The sequence below is a fragment of the Passer domesticus genome, chromosome 6 (genome assembly GCF_036417665.1).
Source record: "Passer domesticus isolate bPasDom1 chromosome 6, bPasDom1.hap1, whole genome shotgun sequence".
Taxonomy (NCBI): domain Eukaryota; kingdom Metazoa; phylum Chordata; class Aves; order Passeriformes; family Passeridae; genus Passer; species Passer domesticus.
Window position 1 is genome coordinate 50837394 of NC_087479.1, and position 25750 is coordinate 50863143.

At 40.3% G+C, this 25750-nt stretch overlaps 1 protein-coding gene across 8 annotated transcripts in view; it reads left to right on the top strand.

Annotated features, from left to right (window-relative positions):
* Window positions 1-24990, top strand: part of TUB (TUB bipartite transcription factor) — a 134198-nt gene extending 109208 nt beyond the window's left edge. For 3 of the 8 annotated variants that reach the window (XM_064425417.1, XM_064425419.1, XM_064425423.1), the window contains exons 4-13: window positions 1295-1432; window positions 9788-9955; window positions 14201-14272; window positions 15164-15285; window positions 16054-16245; window positions 16819-16931; window positions 17887-18001; window positions 22758-22856; window positions 23253-23424; window positions 23840-24990. In XM_064425417.1, the coding sequence (XP_064281487.1) occupies window positions 1295-1432; window positions 9788-9955; window positions 14201-14272; window positions 15164-15285; window positions 16054-16245; window positions 16819-16931; window positions 17887-18001; window positions 22758-22856; window positions 23253-23424; window positions 23840-23973 (1325 nt within the window). In that variant the 3' untranslated portion in view covers window positions 23974-24990. The remainder of the gene's footprint in view (window positions 1-1294; window positions 1433-9787; window positions 9956-14200; window positions 14273-15163; window positions 15286-16053; window positions 16246-16818; window positions 16932-17886; window positions 18002-22757; window positions 22857-23252; window positions 23425-23839) is intronic. The other 5 variants (XM_064425418.1, XM_064425422.1, XM_064425420.1 and 2 more) reach the window with 5 other exon arrangements.
* The last annotated feature ends 760 nt before the right edge of the window (window positions 24991-25750 follow it).

Here is a 25750-nt window from a genome sequence, read left to right on the forward strand (position 1 = left end):
CAGACATGACTAAATCTGTTTCATCTTTCTCCTCTGAGAATCTCCCTGGCATTTCTATTTCTATTCATAACTTGAAGGATTTGCTGAAGAGGAAAGTTGCTTCACAGACCAGAAGCTTAAGGGAGAATTTTACCCTTCAGAGAAAGAGTAGTGTCAGTCCACACGTCACTGAGAGTCATTTAGTCTTTTGGGAGTTTAAGAAGTTTGTCTGGATATTTTAAAAGTAATTTTAGGGCAACCAGTTCTTTCCCATAATGGTCCTTAGTGGACTTTTTTTTTTATCCTTTTAAAGAAAGTACTTAGGTTTTGGGAAAAGAAAAGGTGGGAGGCCCATGTGCCAGGGAGAGAAACCATGGCCACCACATGAAACCAGTAGGGCTTGGCACTTACCAGTGACCAGCAGCCAACCCCAAAATCTCTTGGTGCCCACCTGTAGTTTGGGGTGTGAAATTTGACAGTTTATTTATGCATTTCAGGAAGGCAGTTGTGATATTTATCTAACTTTGAGGTTGGTCTAGCCAGAGGAAAGAGTTATGGTGTCATTGCTTTCAGAGACTCAAATATTGACCTCAAAGCGTGTTGTGCTTTTAGGAAAATGATGAAGCCTCTTTTTACTTTGGAAACAAGCAACACTGCGTGAATTATGGTGACATTCACAGTTTATGCTGTGTATATTTTGTAGAGAGTCCTTCCAAGGAATTAATTAATTTGTGTATGCTACAAAGTAGGAAGAGTTTTAAATTCAGCTTGGGTATAATTTCACCCTAAAATGCATGGCCAATCTACTCATCATGCTGTGTTACACGACTGTGCAAGATGTGCTTTGAAAGTAACCTTCAGATGATTCCCTGTTTAGAGAGTTAGGATGTAGCTTTAAGCATGGATGCTATAAAGTCAAAATAAAATTTTTCTGCCTTCATGCTGCCACTGTTGATGATCATTCTGGCAGAGCTGTACTGTGAGGAAAAATGCTTCCTACAATAGCTCAGTAACACAACAATATTCTGATGTCACTTTTGGACTGGATAGGAGTTGATATATTATTGTGAGGAAGAAAAATGGAAGGGAATATATCTCAGCTAACCTAACATTTTCAGATTTTTACTGTAGCTTTGCAAATTCTGTTTTATTTGGCTCTCCTCACTGCATGGATTGTCTGAAATACCAAACTCTGCTGTGTTTGCTTTCTCTTTTATGCCTTTGCAAAGTTCTCAATTCATTCTCTCGTCTCTCTGTTTCTCTCTTCTCTCTCTGTTTATTTTCTTTTTTGGTGGGGTACCCTGAATCTCTGAAGCAGTGCAGGAGGCTGAACAGGAAGATGTAAAGGTGGTAGTGGACGCCCAAGCTCCGAAACCAACTAAAAAAACCAAGGCAGCAGCTGCGAGCTGTCAGAGTAGCAGCACCAGAAAGGAGAAAAAAGGGAAACACAAAGGTTAGCTGCATGCAGCTGCATGTCAGATGTTAAATTCATTATTTTGCTGTCAATTCTCTATCTTGTTTTTTATATAATGTATTTGAAAATCTGAAAATTGTCTAAAAGTAATTTCCTGAATTTTTTTCTGAGGTTGGAAAATGTGTGTGACTTGGTCGTGTCTGGGCATGTACAGCCTTGGAGTAAAAAAATTTGTAAATTGAATCTTTTTCAGAGGAGAGTGTTCAAATTGCAAAGGAAGGAAGAAAGTTCTGAAGGAAAGATGATGGTGTTTTCCTGCAGTGGTAAAAAGAAGAGAATCTTAAAAGAGTGTGCTTTTTAAAATTATCTGAAACTAATCTTGTTTGGAGAAGCAGCCTTAAATTGCAGCTGCTTCTGTCCAGACTCTGAGTGAGGTTTAAAGTATACAAATTAGAGTTTAAGGGGACATTTTGAAAATCAATTCAACAAAACTGAGATAAACACCCTTAAAGGGGTTTTTCAAGTGTTACTTCAGTGTTACTTTGTCCCACCTGGCTGACAAATGGGAGGTCTTTGTATGAAAAATTTTCTGCAATGACTTTGTGTGTGACTTGGTAGATGAAAAAAATACACTATTGGTAATGACAAAAGGGTAAGTAGAAATTATATTGGCACTCTTAGATTTACAATTTGAGCTAGGTGTGAGAAGTAATGAGCTACTTTAAATTTATATATATGTGTGTGTGTGTACACTCACAGAAAAAGAGAGGCTGTTGTACTACATACAGTTACTTTTTATTTGGTGCTGAATGACTAATGAAATGAAATAATTTTCCAATAAATTGCAGTTCTTGAATAAGGCCACTGTAACACTGTCCTGCCTGGGCTGTACTGTCTTCCTGTCTTGTGCATGTCCAACAGTTTCTCCACTGTTGCTTCAGTGAGAAAGTAGTGTATACCCTTGACAAGTCTCTTTAAAGATAGCAATGACTAATAAGGTTAATTATTGAGGTCAATGTATTGGGGCTTATCTGTAGGGATTTTGCAGGACTTGAGCCTACCTTAGTCAAATCCTTTGCGTATTGCAGCTTAATTCTTGAGATCTGAATCTACAACATCTCTCTGTCTGTAGTTCTTCTGGCTGCAAGGGAAGCTCTAGGTTATACAGGCTTTAGAGCTGGCCCTGAGCTAAAGGCTGTTCATATATTTGAGAAAAGATGGTGTGTGTCAAAGGTAAAATTAACTCAGTGTAAAAATTATTGGCAAAATAAATGAACAGAAAGCAAATGTATCCCAGTTTAATGTAAAAAGTAATGACATTCCAGTGTGCTAATACAAATGCCAAGTTTTATTTTGAAGTACATCTTGCTGAAGAGTAAAGATTCTTTTGCTAGTTTAAAAGAAAACCTGAAAGGGAACATTATTCGAGCTAATACTTAAATAATGGTTATGACATAGCTTTGAAGCTCTATTTTATCTCATGAAATACCTCTTTTGACATGCCTGTGTCTGTACTGTGTTCAGAACTGAAGATACTGTGCTGCACAGTTGTTTTTATTATCCCGCAGCAGGTAACACCTAGTATTCTTCTCACATGCCAATTATAATTTTGCTCATCTTCTGAAAAATCCCCCAAGCAGGCAAACATTAAGCTATGTTAATAAAAGCAAGTTGTGTCAGTGAAAGCGAAGTCACTTTGTGTAGACTGAGAGCTTTGGCATGCTGACACTGCTCCTGTGTTGGGAACTAATATTTTTAGCCCAAGAAACCTCAGCCTCTGCTGCAATTCTTACTGCTCATCCTGCTCTGCTATGGGAGCTTTTCCCTGACCTTCAACATTTGCCCATCAGTTCCAAGTTTTCAGAGAGAGGAGGTGTTATCTTATATGTCAATTAGAGCAAAGAAAATGCTCTAATTGCAAAGAAAATGCTCTGAGTATCTCCTCTCCTGAAGTTCATGTTGATGATTAGAAGCCAATAAAAGCCAGTCAAAGTACACTCAGAGCATACACATAGCCCCTTATCCAGCTCATCTACTTTTACTGTACACTGGGATTTTGCTGTTCATTCATGTATAATTTCACCCTTGAAATAATATCTGGCTTATCTTTCACAGTGTTGTAAACTTGGGAGGATTATGACTGGATTTCCAGTCTTCCATCCTTATCAAAGCTGCAAAATATTTTTTTTATTGGATGTAAAAGTAAAACCAAATACATCCTTAAAATTCCAGAGGGATTTTGGTGATAAATCTACTACAGACATAACTAATTTTGAATTGAGGAATGAAGAAAATGTGAGTAGTAACAGAACCCTGTAGTGGAACTTGTATTAATTTTCAGTTACTTTTAAAAATAGATGTGCATATTAAGGAAATATTTTTTTTTATAACAGTGTTGAAAGGATTTGCTAATAACTTCAGATCTAACTATAAAAGTGTATGAAGGGGAGGTGGTTTTATGCCATGTTTTAGCACAAGAAATTTTGCTGGGGGGAGTTCATTGGTAATTAGAGCAAAACATGGGAAATTTTATGTTCTGCTTTTAGCTTTGCAATCACTTCAGGTTTGTCTCCACTCTGAGTGTAACCTTTGTATGTCCTGCAAATGAGCAGGATGAATGCTGAGGGGTAAGTGCACTTAACATGCTAAAATAGCGTTTTAAAGGTTTTTGTTAGCATTTAGCTATAGTGGACCTTCCCTTTCTAAGCATAGCCCAGCTCTTTGTGTTTTAAGAAAAAAGAACACTTAGACCAGATCCTATGAATAAGAAGCTAATTCAGAGCAAAAATTGTTGAATTATACATGAGTAGCTGTTGAAGCTGTAGTGTAATGACTGCACTCTGGTTTTAGATGTGTAATGCTTTTTTAAGTGGCTTGAAGAGTGATGAAGCTGTGATCAGAACAATGTGCTGAAGACAAACGTGAGAGAAATATCAGGTTTAATGAGGTTACACTGGCACAGGAAAAGGAATGTAGCTAACTGCTCATGTCAGTGCACTTTGTAATTCTCTGATGGGTAACATGGTATCAGCAATTTTTTCTAAATCTGTGATTATTACTGGTATTTCTTAATGGCAGTATGCAGTGTGCACTGTGCCTATTTTTAAAAAGAACCATAATTTTTGTGGGACAGAGCCTGGAACTGCAGTAAATTGATGACATTTTGTAGTAGCCTAGCTCATTAAACTGGTATTTCTGAAAGCTTCAGTCTCACAGTTTATTGCTTGGCAAAATATTCAGTATTGGAAAAAAAAAACCCAGATGTAACAAATGCTTATGTAAAATGTTTATCTTTCAAATGGAGATGGTGGATCAAATTCTGGTTTGATTTGTGGCACATTGGGGTGATTCAGGATAACAGTGAACCCAGTGTACTGGGTGGTTCAAGAGAAAAATCATGCAAATTGGTGAAAATATTTGCAGCAGGGACCTATGAAAAGTATGCACCCTACATAATATTACAAAACCAGTGCATGTTCAGCTATCAAAGATCTTGATGAGTCTTTAAAAAAGGAGATTCATGAAAGTATTATAGGTACATAGCGGTGTTGTTACTTTGTTTGAAAAGGTTTACAAAGGAGTTAATAAATATACAGGATTAAAGTGAAATTTTTTGGTTGTGTGTAGCAAATGGGGCAAATCATGAAAAAAAAAAGGAACTTTAAAAAAACCCAGAAAAGCATGAGAAGCCAGGAGTTAATACAAAATGAAATCTGATATGAAAATTCAGGAATCATTCTGTGAAAAGTTATTGGTGGTTGGTTGGGTTTGGTTTTTCTTCCCAAAACTCTTGCACTTAGTCTATGTAAATACATTCTAGGAAAATTCTAGGAGACTCTGCTCTGAACTGCCATGGACAACATAAATGAAGATTTCTTTCTCATCAGTGAAATCAGAACCTGGATGTGTTTAAAATATCAAAGTAAACAATAATTTCACAGAAATTGTACCTTAAAAGTGAGTGGTACGTTGTGTATTTCCTGCTGACTTTCTGGGAGCCAGGAAGCCGAGGAGCAGCTCTGACACACAGAGCTTTTCCTGCCAGGGTGGCTAGTCCATGTTTTGATTTGGTTGGCTTCTTCCATGTTTCTTCTCTCTCTTTCACGCCTGTCTGAATGTTTTGATTTGTGCATCCTGTCCCCTTTTCCTAAGTAACAAGCAGCTACATTTACACTGGCTGGCTCAGAAAGCAGCAGCAGTTGTTGGGTAAGGAGCATCATTTCTCACTGTAGCACTTCCTTTCTGATGGGGGGAGGGAAGTTCATGTAAAGTAGATTTATCTCAGCTTCCCTGAGCACAAAATAAAAAGGATAGGAGGAGCAATAAGAAAATTTGGTGGAATTTTCCACCAAGAAAATTCCTTTTATTTCTAGATTTGACAAACCTTTCAGGCTGTGCTTTGGCAATACATGAACTTGATTATGAAGAAGTAATTTTGACCTTCTAAGGATAAAGATTTATGAATGTACAGCTCCTCTTAATGGTTTTAGATTTCATCAAAGTGAGTATAGAGCTTAGTGCTCAAGTACTTGCTTTTAGTGTCCTGATCTGGTGCTAGCAATAGTCCAGTGGAGGTTTGGACTAAATCACCTCTAGACATCCTTTAAAAAAAAAAAATTCTATTTGCTCCCTTTCCCTCTAAACAAATACCTTTGTAATTTTGCAGTTGCTTGAACCCCTATCAGTGGATGCACAGCCCCTATGAGAAAAGAGATATAATGGGAAGTGGCTTAGAAAATATTGCCAGCAGGGTTTGCTTTAAGCCAAGTTCTCTAAAGGATGGAAACTGTTTGTTCTGGTGTCAGATGTCCCTGGGATTCCCTGTGCTTGACCTCAGAGCAGGCCATCCTTTGAAGGGCTGTGCTGCCATCCCTCAGCTGGAGGGAGAGCTGCTCTGCAGAGGTCTTGAATAGCATTTGCACCCACAGCCTTGGGTGTTATCCACGTTATTGACTCCTTTGTCAGAGCAGTAACTGAGCTCAGGAAATGTGTGTTCTCTTCCAGAGGCCTCCTGCCTGACCTTGGTCATCTCTCCAGGTCTGATCTGCAAAGGGCTTAATCATATTCTTAATCTGTGAGCAGTGTGGCCAGCTTCATACATCAAACTTGTGCCTTGAACGCTCTGTGAAATGAGAACAAGAACTTCCCTGTCCTGCAGCTCCTCATTTGTAAAGCAGGGACAGAATTACTTGTTTTCTATGCCGTGTTCCTTTCCTGATACATAATCTTGTTTGCCATTCAGTAGTTTAGATTACCAGCTTTTAACAGATTGGTGCTGCCTATTTGTAAATATTGTCTAGAAGATTTAGGTCTAAGAGAATACAAGCATTGATGAATAGTAGTTTGCAAGCTATAAATGCCAGCAATACTCATTTACTGATGCTTTTCTTTCTTTATCCAGTATTGCTTTGTTTTAATTTCTGACACCTCTAGTTTTCATCTGAGACATGATCTTGGCAAAGTGTACCAAAAGGCTTTTCTGAAAGGACTGGTATTCTGAGGGTAGTTCCAATCTTCTTTCCTCTCTGCCCTCCTTCACATTTGCCTGTCAAAAATTCCCCTTTTTTCTTAGCAGGTATTCAAGGCCATCTCTATCAGACTTTCCCTCTACCTGATTTTTGGGAAGCACTGTAAAAAAATGCTGACCATAGCAATAAAAACTCTTTTGGCACAATCCACTCAGCTCCTTTGCCTCTTTTGGCTATGTCCTTAAGCACAGAAACTCTAGATTAGTGGTTTGTTTTATTACACAGAGAACCAATCTCCTAGGGAGTGGATGAAAAGGAGTCAGGCAAAGAGGGGGAGAGATCCACCTTGAATATCATGGTTATACAAGCTTGGAAGTGTTTTCAGATGTTTTCAGACATTTGTAGGTGGTGGCAAAGCTGCCTTTTGAACTATGGCTTACAAAGATGAACTTATACCTCATAATATAGAAAAATGTGTATGTATGCCTGCATTTAATGCATGCATGTGTAGTTACAAAGATTATGCACACAGACAAGTATTAAGTAGTTAATGCTGCATTTGCCACCTACAGTGCTCTAATGCAGCAGAGGTTTTTTTTTTCCTCTCCTTTTTTTTTAATCCTCTCTGTCTTGCTACATATTTCATTCCCTTAAATGTGCTCACCAGTGGAACCATTCCTAATTCTTAATAACACAGTCTACCAGTGATGCACTCTTCAGAACACTGAAATTGATTTTTCTTCTCTAAAACCGTGCCCTGCCAGTGTAGCCTTTGTCCTGGCTCCTAATAATACACGATGTTCCTGACAGCATGGGATGTGAGTGCAGATGTTCTGCAGGCATTGGGAAAAAGCAGCCTCAGTGCAATCTCCAGTGCTGTTGAAGGCATTTCATTTGCTGCAGATCAATGTCTGCTTTGAAGAGGAATAATTAAGGTGTTTTGTTCCTTCTCAAAAGCACTCTCAAAATTAGGTTTGTATTATCCAATGCTTAATAAGGGGCTAGGTATGATACGCATGAGGCATCTTGTAAACTCATGAATGCTTAACACTTTTGAAATTCAGAGTATTAAGGTAAGAACTTATCTTTAGGCAGCAACTTTAATGATAATGGTTAACACTGTAAAGCTGTTAAAAATACAACAGAGGATCTGAGCAGCTACCTGTCTGTTCCAAAGCACCTTTGCAGTGGTGCCTCTCCTAGGATAAATTTAAAGAAAAATGCAGTTCTTTCACTGCCATATTATACCTGCAGCACAGAAGATGATACTGCTCATTCATGCAGAGCTACTTCTGAAATTGTCATCCTAGCAAGGTCACAGAGAAATTTCCATGGACTTTATCTAGCTCTTCAAGGCTGGATGGACAGATTATTTATTTGCTGTTAGTCGTTGTTGTTAGCTTTGCTGCAAGTGAATCAGAATTTGCAGGCTTGGTGCAGAAATTGCCAGGATCTGTGTAATGCAGATGAAGCAATAACTCCTTGTGGTCTTGAACTCTGTGGGTTTAACACCTCTGCAGTGTCAGACTGCATCTCGTTGGGTGGCTGCACAGGCAGTGCTGCTCCTGGGGATATGAACCTCTCTTCTTTCCACTTATGCTTCGTATTGCAGTGGCAGTGACAGCAGATATTGCAAAGTACAGTTAAGCATGCTAAATGTATAATCCAGCTGTCTTTTAATGCAAGTTGACAGCTGCTGGCAAAGCAGGATGAAATGGTATTCTTAGAGACTTCTGCTACAGATCACAGATCACACTCCAAAAAAAATCCCAATTCCTGCAGCTCCTTCTCACAGGGTTTATTCAGCTCTGTTTGGTGTGAGAAGCACCATATTCCTTTACTGAATTAGCTTTTTGTAGTGCTTGCTAACTCTCCACAATGTTGCTTGCTTATAAAGTAAAATTTCACAACAGCAGCAGTATATGGCTCATGCTATTTATTATATCTGTACATGAAAATATTACCATTTTTATAGATACAGAACTGCATTTTTATATAGTTGATTTAGTAACATACTCCAGCTCTGTGTCTTCACTAAGAGCTAAAGTACACTTGCAGTCTGAGGTTTTACCTTGCTGTCCTGAAAAAACAAAATGAAGTTGGCTTGTAGTAAGAGCATCACCACCTTTTATTTTCTTTTTCTCTCTTTGGAGGTGATTTACAGCCATAAGGAGGCAAACAGTTTGTTTCTGGCTGTGGTCAGGAGCCCCAGGATCACAGCATGGCTGAGGCTGGGAGGTGCCTCTGGGCACTGTCTATCCCTCATCCCTGCTCACAGCAGGTTGTTCAGGACCTGGTGCCTAGCTGGGATTTAAGCCTCTCACGAGGCTGGAGGTTCCAGGGAATATGTCATATCTTCCTTATAGTTTTGCTGTGATGTATTAACTCTATGGCAATTTTCCTAACTAAAAAGGTGTATTTGGGCTTGTTAACATGCTGCCCCTCTGTTGGATACATTGCCAGATCTACTTGTGAATTTTCCAGGTTTTTAAAGCTTTCAAGAATTTTATGACAACAGTGGTGTTTATATGGGGATATGGCATAACTCAGGACTCAGATTCATCTCTTTCTGGATCACCTTGTGCCCTTATTAAAATTTTATCTGTTTTCTTTGTCAGTTCTCTCTAGTGTGTTTTATTTCTGCTTAGTTTCCAGTGTTTCTGATGCATGGGGTAGGTGTGCTTTGGGGTGAGGAGGGCACCAGTGAAATCCTGATCCTCTCCTGGAGATTCTCCAGTGCAGTATGTGGGAAGTAAAATGTTTGCCTTGGAGGCTAGCTTAGTCTTGTTTAATGCTAGAAATATTATTGAAAGTGAACATCCAATCTGTGACTCCTAGAAAAGCTGCTGGTTTTTTGAGTGAGCAGTTCTCTTTTCAGTAATTTCTTGACACAAAGACAACTAAAGCTTTTGCTGCTGTCTCACAGGGATTGATGGCCCAGCTGCTTTTCAAGATGATGTTCAGAAGATAGGAAGTCAAGTGCAGATTCTCACTGTTGGACAGACTAGCCATGATGAAGATGATGGCGAGAAAGTGGCTGCTGGCCAACAACAGCAAAGCAAGCAAGACCTTAGAACAGCAATGCAGAAGAAAGGTAAGTAGCTAAAGCTTCCTTCATGTTCTCACTGCTTTCTTGATGGACATTGACTCAATTTCCTAGTCTCACTGTCAGCCCTAGCATAAGCACAGTTTGTTAGTTCTGGTGTGTTCTCTTCAGAGCCTGTTAGGGTCTATTCTGTTTCCTAAAAAATTCCAAAACCCCAAACCTAAAAAAAATCCAAAACAATGAAGTTCTCTCTTGTCCCAAGGAACAAGAGCTCTGCAGGCTCTCAGGGATGACTTCCCCCTCTGCAGTGCAGTGCCATTATTAAGGTAGCAGGCAGATGCCAACACTCACATCCATCTGTTCACATTTTTATAATGTACAACTCTGGAAATCACTCACTTGATGGTTAAAAACCAGCATGAAATAGCAACATTCAAACTAGAATATTCATTTTAGTGGTGCAGTCAGTTACACATTGTTCATGTTTTCGTAGTGTCTGTTCAGGGTTGCAGAGGTAAAAAGTACACCACATTCTGCAGCATTTCCCACGCAGAGTCCTCAAATGTTCTGGAATTTATTTTTCTTTTTCCAGAGGCATGCATGCATTGGGAGGTAGATTGTATATGTACACATTCATGCATCTGCCTCTTCCTTCCTGCACTGTTATCTCCCCTTAGACACGAACCGTAGGAAGGAAAAAATAAAAATCCCCAAACCCTCACAAAGCGTTTTCTGAAGACATTTGCTTTGGAGTTGTTCTTCTTCAGTGTACAGCTTTTGAAGCAAAGATGGCTCAAGCCAAGAGTGCTCTGATGCTTTAAGAATAAACTCTTTGTGTATAAAGAGCAAAATGTAAGTGCAAACTTGACTCGTGTAGAATGGACTATTCATACCTAAATGCTGCCTCTTGTCCGCAGAGCAGTTCTCACTAGGATTCATTTTTTCTGGGACGTTACCCTGCAGATGTGAGCAGCTCCAACTGAAATGGGCAGATTTTCTCCAAGTGCGCTATTTCCTGGGCATTTGAGTTGCAGGGGTGTTGGGCATGACTAACAAGTTCTGATCTGTGTGGTGATTGTGTTGCGTTAGACCATGGCTCAGAATATTTAATCATCAGGCACACTACTAAACTGAAGCTGATTGACTTAAAAAGTACCCACAGACTTTGCAAATTAGGTCACAGCACTCAGATTTTTACTCTGGGGGACACTTCTGGTTTTGATGGGTTTTTTTTGCCAGGATATTATATATTTTTATTCTCCCTAAATTTGTGTTTATTTTTAATAGAAGCAGAGAGTGGAAACTTTTTGGTTTGCATTGCTTCTGTATATTCTCAAACATACGATACAATCTTTTTTACCAGGTCTGAGTATACTCCTACTCAGAATAGACACTGCTAAGAGTGAACCACTAGTGTGTTTCAAGTTGTGGCGAGCAGGACACTTTTACTTAAATGGGAATACTGAGTTGTTTTTTTTATTTTTTATTAACAGCAGAGCTATGCTGGGTGAGACAGAAAGACAGGTATTAAAATAATACCAGCAGCATCTCTGTAAATTGTTTTTACTATATGTGTATGGTTTGCTGCTTGATACCAGCAGATAATGCTTGTTTTGAGAAAGTTTTGAGTATTCCACCATTAATGTGATATTTTATGCAGAGATAAAGCTCTTCATGTGGATTCCCACTGCCATTTAACTGCTGGTGGCATGTCCTTACTGGCATGTCACCTGAAAAGTGTTTAGAGTTGCTGTCTCCCATCAGGGCTTCTCCTGCATGGAATAGGAGCAGAAGGAGAAGTGCACAAAGATAAGGAACTGCAGAAAGAGACCTGGAGGCCTTTGTCCATGACAAGTTGAACAGGAGCCAGCAGTGCCCTGGCAGCCAGGAGGGACAACCCTGTCCTGGGGGCATCAGGCACAGCATCGCAGACAGACAAGGGAGGGGACTGTCCCACTCTGCTCTGAGCTGGGGCAGCCTCACCTTGAGTGCTGGGGGCAGTTTTAGGTGCCACAGCATAGAAAAACATTGAACTGTTAGAGTGTCCAAAGGAGGCCATCAGGATGGGGAATGTCTGGAGAGGAAGCTGTATGAGGAGTGGCTGAGGGCATGGGGTCTGTTCAGCCAGGAGAAGAGGACACTGAGGAGAGACCTCATTGTGGTCTTCCACATCCTCATGAGGAGAAGAGGAGGGGCAGGCACTGATCTCCTCTCTGTGGTGACAGTGACAGGACCCGAGGCAATGGCCTGAAGCTGTGTCAGGGGAGGTTCAGGTTGATATTAGGAAAAGGCTCTTCACCCAGAGGGTGGTTGGGAACTGGAACAGATTCCTCAGGGCAGTGGTCACAGCACCAAGCCAACAGAGTTCCAGAAGCATTTGGATAGTTCTTTGGTACACATGGTGTAACTCTTGCGGTGTCCTGTGCAGGGCCAGGAGTTGGACTCCATGATCCTGAAGGTTTTCTTCCAACTCAGCTTATTCTGTGATTCTATGAAATGCTAACTGGTCTCATGGCAAAAGCTGAATCCCATTGGATTTGCATAGCTCTAATTCATGCCTGTTCTGCTCTTTGGCACTAAACTGGTGGAGAGAAACTTCTCATAACACATTTCTCTCCTTCCCCAATGAGTAACAAGACAAGGGGTTATAGGCTACCGAGTGTAAAAGGAATATGCCACTTGCAAGAAAATGCCAAATGTTTTATTTGATTTCTCCATCTGTTGGAAATTGCCATCCTACAATAATTTTCCTCCTGTAGGAAATATTCATCCTTTTAATTTCCAAAGTGTTAATCTGTAGAGTTCCTCCCTGGCAAATGAGTCACTAGGACAGAGTCAGACTTCCATAAGTTTTAACACTGAATAACTAACTTGTAGTCCTCACACTTATCAGTTTCCAATATGTCTGTGTAAAGGGCATGGAATGAGCAATTGGGTCTTAGTTCTTCTTTGCCACCTGAAGTTTTGAGATTTAGGGAGGGGATCAATTTCATTTCTGGATTCCAAAACAGGAGCTCCCTGAAGCATTTTTCCCTGCAGGTTGTGAGGGCAGATGTTTCTAAGGCTGGCACAGAATTTTCACCACTAAAGCATTGGTGGTGAAATAGTGAGCACAGGTGTGGAAATAAACCAGTTCTGTCTGTGGATATGAATTATGGCTTTATTGTGCAGCTGCCAGCTGAGGAGATGGACTGTGTCCATTACCCATGCACAGAGCCTAGAACATGATTGTCCTTATTAAGAAATAATGCTTGTGATTAATGAGTGTGTGATTAATAATGAATGAATTCTACAGGCTTTGAAAATATCTGTTGACCTCTGAACTCAGGCCTCCCTTGCATAACCAGGTCCTATTGAAAGGTTTTGCTGTCATGCTCTGTGGTGTATGTCAGCACTGGGGAGCTGAAGAAGTGAATAATGAGAGCTTTCACAGGGCAGCTGAATGCAATGCAAGCATTGCTTATGCTCCTGGTTTACTTTTATACCCTCATTCTTACCACTCTGGTGGTGTTTCACTCTCCAGTGTGCATCTGGATATTCTAAAGGGACGTGCACTGAAGTTACTGGAAGAAACAATAAAAGCAAAAAATATTTTAATGCCTTTTTTGCTGTCTTTTTCTTAATGTGTTCCAAAATTTGAATGGAAGAAAACCATTACTGAGTCTGTATCTACTGTTAATATTTCTGTACATCAGTTTGGTTTCCTGTCTGCTTGTTACAGACCAAGTTAATATTTTAGAAGACTAAACTACAATAAAATCTTTATGCATATCCCTGGAGCTCCCAGGAAAAACGGTTTAGAGAGCCTGATTTAATCTTTTGATGAGGAGGATGCAGTAGGCACAGGGACTGAAGTAGAATTTAGGACATCTGAATATGCATCTGAATACTTCTTTCAATGTTACTGACCCAATATTGTGTAGAATCAGTGTGTATCACTTATGTCAGCCAGGTTTGAGGGTTTTTATTTTGTTAGAGTTCCAAAGCAGGCCCAGACCCCACCATGCAGTGCACATCACACACAGAAGCATTGGTGGCACAACTGCTCAGCATGAATGATGTTTGCTGAAGCTTCAGCTCTGTGATCCAGGGCTTTTTCACTTTATTCAAGGTACTGAAAGTGAAGATCCCAGCAGGTAGAAGATGAATTTGATGGTGCAGTGCAGAAATTGTGAATCCAAGCAGCAGCATTGTGGCCCCATCCCAGAAGCCTTTAGCCCTCTTGCTAGGTTACACTTGTTCATTCAATGAAGGGTTTGCAGAATCAAACCCTTGGATTTTTTCCTTTCCCAGATCCCCATGCAAATACATCCTGGTCCTCTTCCACCTCCCAATCCAGTCTTGTCGCCCTGGATCATGTTCCTGGTGAGTACAGAAGGAAAAAGTTAATTATGTCCATGCTGCTTGGCTCTGAAAATCTGCATTTCATTTATCCTTCTACTGGACTTACCCATAATGGGAGTTCTGGACCAGGTGATGTTTTTTTGGTTTTTTTTAAAGGATAGAATATAGCCTGTAATGTATGGAATTTAGAGAGCTTGAACTTGGATATGGAGTGGCTTCATCTGCACGATACTCTGAAAAACTAGGCCTGGCAAACATCCCACCATTGATGCTTTTTGCTGCTAAGACCTATTTGATGTTCAGAGTTGTGTTTCCCTTTGAAATGTCTGAGGTTTTGAATTTGTAAAGTCAAATTTTCAAGTGCTGTGAAGCAGTTCCTTTGGCCTGGGCTGATACTATTCTTTACATGAAATAAGATGCAGGAGAACGTTTCCTTGATGTGAACGTTTCTTCTCGGTCTAAGATGTGCTCTTCAGCAGATCACACAGCTAAAAGTGTGCTGTAGAAGGGCTTGTACTTTAATTGTGAGCATTTCCAAGTGGCTGTGCTAGGCTCTCAGCTCCCATTTCAGCTTTATAATTTTATGTTGTGTTTGAAGTACTTGATTGGATAAAGATGATCTGAATTTAATTCTTAACCAGATATTTGCTCCTGTATCACTGGGTAACTTGATCCTCTCTGTGGAATGGAAACCATGATGTTTCCTGTCTGTTTTACTTGAATGTTGAAGCTTCTCAGTGGAGCTGCTGCCTGACCCATGTGTTCATGCTCTGCCTCACACAATGAACCACTCTCACACACCCCCTCACTCACCTGTGAGCCTCAGGGTGCAGCAGTCTGATAAGTGATGTTTTACAGCAAGTATGGGCAGCTTTATCACTATTTCACATAAGTGTGCTGTTTTCTCCTCAGGTATTTCAAGTAGCATGAATTTTGATGAGGAAGAAGATGAGGAGGATGAAGACAGCTCCAGTTCTTCACAGCTAAACAGTAACACCAGGCCTGGTTCTGCCACGAGCAAAAAATCCAATAAGGTAAGGGGAGGGTGCTGAAGAAGGGCTGTGCAAGTTGCTAAGAACTGCATGATTTCAGGGTGCACTCAGGACAGGCCTGGCTTTCTTGTTCTGTGTTTAATATGCACCAGAGTCTCTCCAAGGTGATTTACTGTGATACCTCTCAGGCTTCGCAAGAGCAAGCAATGAAAATAACGACTTGGGGAAAGGAATTGCAAATATTGTCTGAACTTGAATGAAGAGAAAGGGAAACAGTAAATATTTACCTTTCTACCTCTTGCAGGTGCTCAGAAGGATCTTTTGTTTCCATTGACTTTTTCTGGGCATTTTCCCACCCTGTTCTCTCTGCTACCATCTGAACATAAAATAAGATTTCGGCTGGTTCAAATATTCTAAATCACAAGCTCTTACTAAACCAGTTGATGATGCCCTGCTGTTTTATATACTACACTGACTTCCCATCTTTGTTAGATCTCTCTGGAGCTTAAGCCATTACTCCCTATCCCATTTCTTCTTCCATCAAAGGCCATCCCTATCCTTGAGCATGGCCTTTCTGACAGAAGGAGTGTGGTGGGATGGGCAGGTGTGAGCCAGGGTTTGCTCTGTAAGCCCTGTGCAGCATTCTGTCTGTGTTCCACCAGGTGGATCTGCACACAGAGCACCAGCAAGACAATATGGCTCTTGGTTTGACTTTCTAAAAGTGCAACTTCTATCAAATGTCATTCCTTTGTGCTTATAACCTTGTTGTAAATGAACATTAAAAAGCCCCGAATTTTGCTTGTGTTTTAGGAAGCAGCCTCAGCCCCCAGTCCTTCCACAAATGAGCCTCTCATAGATGTGGATGACCTGGAGGAGTTTGCTGTCAGACCCGCCCCACAGGGGGTCACTGTCAAGTGCAGGATCACAAGAGACAAGAAGGGAATGGACCGAGGGATGTACCCTACTTATTACCTCCACTTGGAAAGGGAGCATGGTAAAAAGGTCATAACATAACTTGAATGGCATACCAGTTGCATCTGAATATTTAAAAAAATTAATAAAAATATGAAGGAATCTTACAAAGAAAATGTAATCTTTTATTTTGAATACATTTTTGCTTTCACTAGATTTACCCTACCTTCTTCACGAAGCCAAACAACAGTATCACTTTCTCCCACTGCCTTTCTTCATATTTAATCTTTGGCCTTAAATAATCCATGCATGGCACCTTTATGTGACTGCCAGCAGTTGGGGCTCTCTGCATTCTGTGGCCTGAAAAGCATCTACTTTCAATTCAGCTGGAAGAGCCAGAGCAAGTCAGAATGAAACATTTAACAAAATAGATCAGATTTAATTATTTAAACCATAAATAATGGAATGAGTGGTTGAGAAGTCATTTTCCCTTACCAGATTTTTTTTTCCCCTGGTTTTGCTAAATCCCAGGAGATTTTCTGCTACTTTGCTAGTGATGCTTGAAGACAGAGAAATTGCTTATGGTTTGCTTATATCAAAGCAGGAAGTGGTGTGTGCTAACCCCTTTAGCATTCTAGAATATGGTTTTTTTGCATTGCTTAGGTGTTTCTGTTGGCTGGAAGGAAACGAAAGAAGAGTAAAACCTCTAATTACCTCATCTCTATAGACCCAACTGACCTGTCTCGGGGTGGAGAGAGTTTTATTGGAAAACTGAGGTAAAGAGTGATAAGTCCAGGAATTTTCTTTATATATAAAGTTTATTTGATATTAAGAACTCTGTAATCCACTGTGTCTTCTTAGTTAGAGGCTTGACTAAATCATGTGATCATGGTCTTAAAAATCACCAGTATCCAAGGCATGTTTTCAAAAATGTCTCAAGTACTTACAGGATCACATTTTATTAAAAGTCAGCAGGACTGAAGCTCTTAAGTGCTCAAAGGCCAAATTCTCAAGGGTGTACAAGCACAACTTATCTTAATGGGATTTGCAGAAGTGCATGAGTACATTGTGTGTAGCCTCTATTGATATAAATACTTTGGAATGCACTGTTACACAGTCTGAAAATCCCTTTGGTTTTGCCTTTTCCTCAAGATCCAAATTAGTTATTTACAGGTAGTGGAATTATTTCAGAACCACGTGTTCCTTTTCTGTCTGTCCCCATGTTGTACAACCAGTCTGGTCTTGATCCCTCTGTGGAGCCTCTGGGTGTGTGTTCAGATCATCTGTGCCTGCGTTGTATTTTACACTCCTTTCCATTGCAATAGGAAAGATTTGATCTCACTAATGGCTTTATAAAAGTCACGCCCTTTATTCTAACAGAGTTTAGTAGTCAGGTAAGAAAGCAGATGGTTTTGTTGTGAGTATTTTAAAAACCGAGCAGACACACAAAATAACCCCGCCCAAGTGTTTCCTTAGAGCTTTCTTGTATTTCCTAGTTTGCAAGATGTTATCAGAAATCTCCAGCATGATGGAATATACACTTCTGTACTGTACCTTTACATTTTTGTCCTTTTGGCCGTTAATCTGGGAATTGCCATGTAGCTGGGATTAGAAATAACACCTCGCAGTGCTCAATATTTGCCTTTCCTTTGGGGCCACAGTGCAGTAAAGGATAGATGTCTCGGGCAGCATTGCTGACAAATGTGATTGGATTTTCCATTTTTTTGGTAGATCAAATCTTATGGGAACTAAGTTTACAGTTTATGACAATGGAGTAAATCCAATGAAAACAACGTCCAGCCTGGAGGCGAGTACCCTGCGTCAGGAGCTAGCTGCTATTTGTTATGTAAGTACTGCTCACAGGCACAGCGTGCAGGAAGGGCAGCTCACTTTCTGAAACAGCACACTGAATTTCCTTCTCACTTATGATTATGTAAATCAGCATTCAGGCTTTGATGTAACCAGGCAGCTGATCTCCACCAGAGAAACAGGGAGGCTCAGTGCAAAGTAGAGGTGAAAAACGTTGTGCACTGAACAGGGTTGCCCAGTTCTCACCTTTGGTGAGAAGGAGGTGTTGGAGCTCTTACATAACCCTCTGGAAAGGGTAGGAGCACAGCCTGCAGGCACCTCCTGAGGGAACCTCCTGAACTGGGAAGAGTTGTGTACGTGGCATTACTGATCTAAAATACAATTGTTTGTTATGGTGTTTTGGAGGAGGCCTCTCTGATCCAAACCATTGGTAGCTGACAGCTAGGTCTGCAGCAGCTGAGATTGGGATAAAAACTCTAAAACTCCTTTTTACCAGGAAACAAACACAAGTAAAATCCAAAATTTGATTGAATGAGAGAAACCAGGCTCTTACAGGAGAGTAAGTAGCATTTATCAGGAGCAATGCAGACAATCAAGACTTGAAACACGGTTGCTGTTGTTTCACGATTGCTGGATGAATAACCTTTTTGGTGAGAGTGTTCTTCCTGTCCAGAAATGTTTGGGCCCAAGAAACCCTTCCAGTGAAAACTGGTATGTACACTGCTACAGGAAGTTGTCTGGTTTCACAAATCAACACCTTCAATAAAAATACCCAAGAATGACTTTTCTGAAGAGTTCCTGCCCAGATCTAATCAAGGATACCTGGAAATCTCTAAGGCTGAGGTCCACCACATACCCCATGTATGCACAGAATGTGTTCCCAGAAAGGTGAGCTTTGGGCTGCGGGGAGCAATGCATCTGGAAGATTTCCATGAACAAGAAAGCTGAGATCCATCCCTTTTGTGCAAAGTGCTGGGAGTTCTGAAGGAGGGCAGTATTAGCTGCCAGCACATTCTCTTCCTGCTGCTTAGGATGCAATTTTAATGTGGCAGATGAGCGGATACATATCACTCCCTTCCTGTTGGATTTGAAATTCTGAGAATTTCCAAAAACTCAGCTTGTAGGATTTAAAATGAGACTCCAGGATTTGAGGTCATTTTGACTGAAATCTCAGTAGAAGCCTAGCAGAACATACATGTTTAATAAAGGTAGTTTTATTGGTTTATATAGGATGGCATTCCCTGGAGCCAGGCAACTAATCTATGCAAACTGGAAATGCAAAAGGAAAACCAAAGTCAATTAAAAAAAAAAAGTTATGTATTAAGAAATTTAGGCATTGCTTAAGTCAACAACAAACAATACTTGAATGATGAACAATACCAAATAAAAAGCTGTTGTGGTCAGCAGAGGTAATTAGAAGTATGGGTGTTGGAAAGAACCAAACCATAGCCACTGTTTGGAGAATGGGGCTGAGTTAAGCTGCTTTTATGTCTGTAATTAGCAGTTTGAAACTGGTACATTTGTATAAGAAAATTACTTGTTCCATTGATAGTTTGGTAGTAGTGGAGAAAAGAAAGGCAGCAGGCTTGCAGGTGTGCTGTGGCCAGAGGACAAAAGGAAATTGGAACTGTATTTCATTTCAAACTAGCCAGGTTTGCTGAAGTGAGATTATTGTTCCTGGCTGCAGCAGAACCAGAGCAGAGAGTGCCAGGAAGAGCAGAGCCGAAATACCCTTGTCCTAAGGCAGTTTTTTAATTCCTGCCCTGAGATTTCCCCTGCAGCACAAGCTATAAAAACAATACTTTGAAAGCACCACTATGCCTCTCACTGTCCCTCAGCTCATCTGAGCAAGTACCCATGTGGAGATCAAGCTGTACCTAACTTACTGAGCATGACCTGCTTAATCATCTCAGCAGGTATAATTTATATAGGCAGAAACTGGTGCTGCATCTGTGGCTGACTGTGGGATAAATGTGGTGAGGGCTCTCTTTGTGGAGCTCACCTTAAGATGTGTTTCAAGCAACAGGATCAGAGCTAGGTGAGGTCTGAGTTTCCTTGGGTGCTGTCGACCACTTTTGCTCCCCTTGTGTTGGCAGCCCAGCATATTAATAAACCTGCAGCAGCACCTAATGGCTGATTGCAGAATCGTTGGCAAAATTTATCCAGGAGCAGTGAGGAGCAACTGTGCCACTGGTAGCAGGATTTTCTGTGCTGGATTCCACAGGATCTCACAGTTGAGTTTGAGTCAGATTCCAGGCAGTGAGCTCAGCTGATGCCCTGAGGTGTGGCTCAGGTTTCAGTACAGTAGCAAGATTCTGTGTTCCTATTCAGGCCTCAATCACTTGCATTGTGCTCCTCCAGTGTTGTGGGTTATGTGAGCTGGGTCTTCCTTGGAATGGTAATTTCTAGAGAAAATATTAAGGACAAGGCACAGCTGTGTGCAACAAGCCCAGGAAGGGAAGTGGCTGCAAGAAAATGGGAGTAATAAAATCAGGAATCTCCTGGGAGCTGCTGGGATATTCACCTTGCTGCTTTTATCATGACAACTATTGCCACTAAAGCAATGTGCTTACATAATTATTTGAAAGTATGCAATATTCTAAAGGCAGCCCTGGGGAGAGGCTCTTGCAGCCCAGTTTATTGTGAGGCTGACTGGATGGGCTAAGGCAGAGAGTGCAGCAATCCTGGGCTAAGTCCTGAGCTGATAAAAATCATTGGTGTCCTGGTTAAGTCAATAGGGCTCTTCCAGTGAACAACATTTGTATTCCTGTGTAAACCAAGACTGTCAGTGGCACTAAAATGGTGTGAAATCAGAATTTGGTTTGTGCTCCCCTAATAATACCCTTTGCAGTCTTAAATTTCCACACACAAAAGAGTGGAGGACGAAAATAAAAGAGAGGCAGGGAGTGAAGCAGGAGGTGAGGTAATTTTAATAATTTTCCTCACATATTCCATGTTTATATAATTTCAGTTTGGCACTGTGTGTTTAGCAAAAGGGTAGCATTTGCCAGCACAGTGTGTGATAATTGGTGATGGTAGTAATGTGCAACTAGTAGCCATTCTCTTATCATGTGCCAGAGGTACCAATTTCAGTGTTTCTGAGTAAACCCAAAGAACATAGTCCTGTTTCTTTCCTCTGCTTGTTGGGAGGGAAGTGATTCAGCACTATTATTTAATTTTACCTTCAACAATGTCTTCAACCAGTCAGCATCTAAATTAATTATGTATAGCATAACTGCAGCTTGAGGAGAAGAAAAGCTTGTAAGGCATAGCAGAGAAGCCCAAAATTGTCAGTACTTAGTGGAAAATAAGCATAAGCATGAATCTTTTCTTAGAACTTGTCCTCTGCTGAGCTGAGTCTCTCCTACTTATAAAATCTGCTGGCAGTCATATCAGTTTTCATCTTGCCATGATGCAGAACCAACTGAACTGATAACATGTTTTACTCTGCCAAAGGAGGGGACATAAATGATTCAGAAAAGAGGCAGAATCTTCCCATTAATGTGTAGAGTTAGGAAGATATATGAATATGCCTGGATTGCTTCAGGAGCATGCAGTAAAATAATCCAGTAGAATTTCTCTTGCCTGCATTAAAATCTTTAATGAGTTGTGGAAAATCTCCAGACGATTTGCTGGAGCAGGTAAAGTTATTTCAAAGGTCTGATGATGGCAAAGCTGCAGGTATTTTAGGTGGGTATTTCAGATGTTTCCAGTGGGTTGAGATGCATGGATTTTTGCTTGCAAAAGTAGAGGTGTTTTAATAAGTTTAGTGTTCTGTAAAATCAGGACATTTTAATTAAAAATGTAAAAGCAGAGACAGCTGAATGTGTCATTTTTAAATGTCCCAAGTGGTAAAGCCACAGCAGCTGGAGCCTAGGGGTGTCTGGTTCTTGACATCTGTGGTATGTTGCTGGGAACAATGGGAATGTTCTTCCTGAGATTCCTTAGTGCATCTCCAAAGCCCTTCATTTCAGTTTGGCAGATGGAGAAAAAAACATGTATGTGACTGAAAAAAAGCGATCACAAAACACGAGGAGATGGACTTCAAGGTGTCTCTGTTTCATTCATTGGGTTAATGCTAAAATCAGGTTTTACTGGAAAATATTGCTTTTTGCCTTTTCTGGTTTTCTTGTGAAAAGCTGGTCAGGAAAGCATCAGATCATTTTTAATGGAAAAATTTGTATTTTCTGTGGATTTATTTTTGCTGCCCATGTGGTTTCTTTACTTTCCCTGGCTTCATAACTAGAAAATTTGCTTTCATGCTAATGTGTTTGTTTTTTTTTTTTTTACTGTGGTCATCTGTAAGCAAACTTTGAAAACCACAGCACCGCTATGAGATGTTCTGACTAGCATTTTGTTTGCTTTTGTGCTGGCTCTGGAATAAATTGAGCTGATCCCATATATTTAATTTTGTCTCGCATCAAAATGTGTGACTGCATTTTATGATTTTTAAATTGCAACTACTTTATTTTGGGATCTAGCAGTAGCCAAGCAATCTGGTTAATTCATATCCTTTCTTAACAAAGGGATTCTTAAAAAAAAAAGTATTTTAAGGTTGCTGGCAGCCAGTGTTAGGAGTGTTTTTGGAAACCTCTCTATTTCCATTTTTCCTGTTGTCGGAGCTTCTAAGACAAAGCTAGAATGTTTGGCTGTGCCAGTGAAGGTGGGAGTTTCAAGATGTTTTTTGAGTTGACTAACAAATAAGTTCCCTGGGCTGCCACAGTGTCTCTATGCTGAAAAAATTAACTTTAAAACTAAAGGTCATGATGAAATCTTTTCTAAACATTTTTTAGGAAACAAATGTCCTGGGGTTTAAAGGACCTCGTAAAATGAGTGTGATCATACCAGGAATGAATATGGATCATGAAAGAGTTTCCATCAGACCACGAAATGTAAGTCTTACCAGCAGCCAACACTAAAAATTACTTGAATTCTTTTTCCGGTAGAGTTGGGGTTTTTTATTTTCATTTCTGAAGGTCTAGAAGTTAATAAAATAGTATTAAAACAATTGAAGAACAATGGGATGTGTGACTACTTTTGTGACTCACAAAAGCTCTACAAATAAAATATTTTGATAACAAAAGGTACAACTAGCATTTATCAAACTGTGGAATCAAATGCACATTTGCATTTAGGTCCTCACCGTTCTCAGTTTCATTCACTGAAGTCATTTTGAGGGTCGAGGGTTTAGTCTTTGGGCCAGGATTGATGAATTTTTTCGTCCCTGTTCATGTATTTTGTGTCACGTGAGCGTGTTAAACTGAAGCGTGTATCTGTGGTGTGTGCAGGAACACGAGACGCTTCTTGCAAGGTGGCAGAACAAAAACACAGAGAGTGTCATTGAGCTGCACAACAAAACCCCAGTCTGGAATGATGACACCCAGTCCTATGTTCTGAATTTCCATGGTCGAGTCACCCAGGCCTCGGTGAAGAACTTCCAAATTATCCATGATAATGATCGTAAGTAGAGCTCTCTGCCTGTGAGGTGTAGGAGCAGCACTGCGTGCACAGTCTGGGGGGGATTCTGTCTTCACAACTGTCACCAGAGCAGGTTTAATTGAGATCTGTATCAGAGGCTTCAGCAGTCTATAGAGAAGCCATCGTCTCCCTGTTCTTGCAAAAAGCACTTTTTATATGTGTCTTTTTTTTTGACGTTAACAAGTCTTGCAACCCTTTATCACTCAAGCTGTCCTTGCCTCTCGCTCTGCTATCAGCACACCCACTTGCATGAATAAGTGCTGTGAAGTTTGATGAGTGAGCATGTTTGGGTGGTGTTTCGTTGCTCTGGGACAGAGGGTTGGGTTGGATGCCTACTTAATTAGTGAGGGCTGCAAACAGCAGTAATGCTTTTTGCCTTTCCTGACCTTTCTGGCAGCTGACTACATCGTGATGCAGTTTGGCCGCGTGGCTGAGGACGTGTTCACCATGGACTACAACTACCCAATGTGTGCACTACAAGCCTTTTCCATTGCCCTTTCCAGTTTTGACAGCAAGCTGGCTTGTGAGTAAAGGGGCGTGGGTGAGCATCCTCTTGAAGGAAGCAGTTTGCCATATGATTCCCAATTCCTGCTGGTGTCGCTTATGGTCCATACTAAAAAGGTCAGGGAAAAATACAGTTGTGGAGGACCACTCTGTTGCTGAAGAGAAAGTAAAAGGAATCTTCTAAAAATTCAGGACATTCAGGAAATTATATTTTCCTTTTTTTTTTTCTGTCATATTTTTCTGGAAGTGACATCAAGTTTTTGTAAATAGGAGTTGTCTCTCACGTCCCTGGTTATGTTATGGATGTGTGCCATGATGTACTGTACCGTGGCTCCAGTAGCACCATGACAGTGGTGTCTTTTTTAAAAATCCAGAAAGGGCGTGAGAGCTCCAAAAATTTCTTTTTACATTTAAGAATCATTCCGAGGCTGCAATCGTACCTCAAGGTTGCATTCCTGCATCAACTAATCAGAGCTTCACATCATCCAGCATAAGAGAAAGATGAGGAAAAAAGATGCACTTTTTTTTTTTTTTTTTTTTTTTTTTGGATTGTGCAAGGATCTCATGTAGTATGCAGCTGAGTCTGAAGGTTGAAAACCTCTACTGGACTGAACTTGATGCATTGCTATTGTACATGTAGTAGGGCATGATGAATTTTAATTGCAGTAGGAGGAAATGGAGAAGTGGAAAGCACAAAATAATGTTGCACAAGTCACTTGAATTCTAAGCTGTCATTATGTTTTAACATCTACATGCTTTTTAATTTGTTTCAAATGGAAATTTGTATTTGCAGTACAGAAAGAGAAAAGGAAAACATCTCAATGCCAAGAAAGCATAACTTATGTTGAATTTGGCATTTCATGGGCTGGGAATTTATATCCTTGTATTGCTGTGGTAATTCAAACACATATTTTGTATGAAGTGATATAAACAATTGGATAAAGGCACTCTGCAGAGAGTCTTATTATTTTGAACAGGCTGTGTAAAGCTGAGGAAGGTAAATGGAAGTATTTTATTAAATTTGTCTGACCTTTTGAGCTTTTACAATTTGTTGATTGCATTTTTTGAACTTTGAGCAACAACCACTTTTCATATTTATTTCCCATTGTAAGAATGCTTGAAATCGATTGAAACTGTGTATGTTGTTCTCTGATGTAAACGTGCCAGCTACTGAGCTAAATCCTTCTAGGCAAATCTAGTGTATGCTGCATACAAATGAGACACTGGCAGGACACAGAATAGTTTAAAATAGTGCAGATTTTGCATCTCCATTTTTCTGATCTATCTGGAATATACAAACAAATACCATTTCAAAACAAAACACAAGCAAAGAACAAGCCATGGTTATCGTCCCTCCTGAACATTTCAAAAGCCAGGAGCTACAACTTGAAAGCACATTGTAAAAATAATAGTCACACATCTTTAAAAATAATGGTCTTGCTGCCATTTTCTGTGCAATGCTGTCCAGAATGGCACTCAGAGTAACAGAATTTATATGTTCACCAGAAGGGTGTGGAAATGTGACTGAAGTAGTAGCTGTGTTTTATACAACATGTATTCAGGCCCTCCTTTTTATTCCTTTCAAACTCTTGCACTGCACAACCAGAGATTATGTAATGTAAAAATGAGACCAAATCTGATTGTCTCATAGTTGACAGGCCCTTTTTGACTGTAGGGCACAGGCCATAAAGCTCTCCTTAAGGTCGTGCCATTTGGACTGTGTCATTTCAACTAACAAAAGAAATATGCTCTCTTCACCTTTGCCTTCAGCTCTCCTTCCCAGTATACAGACAAAGGAATTTCA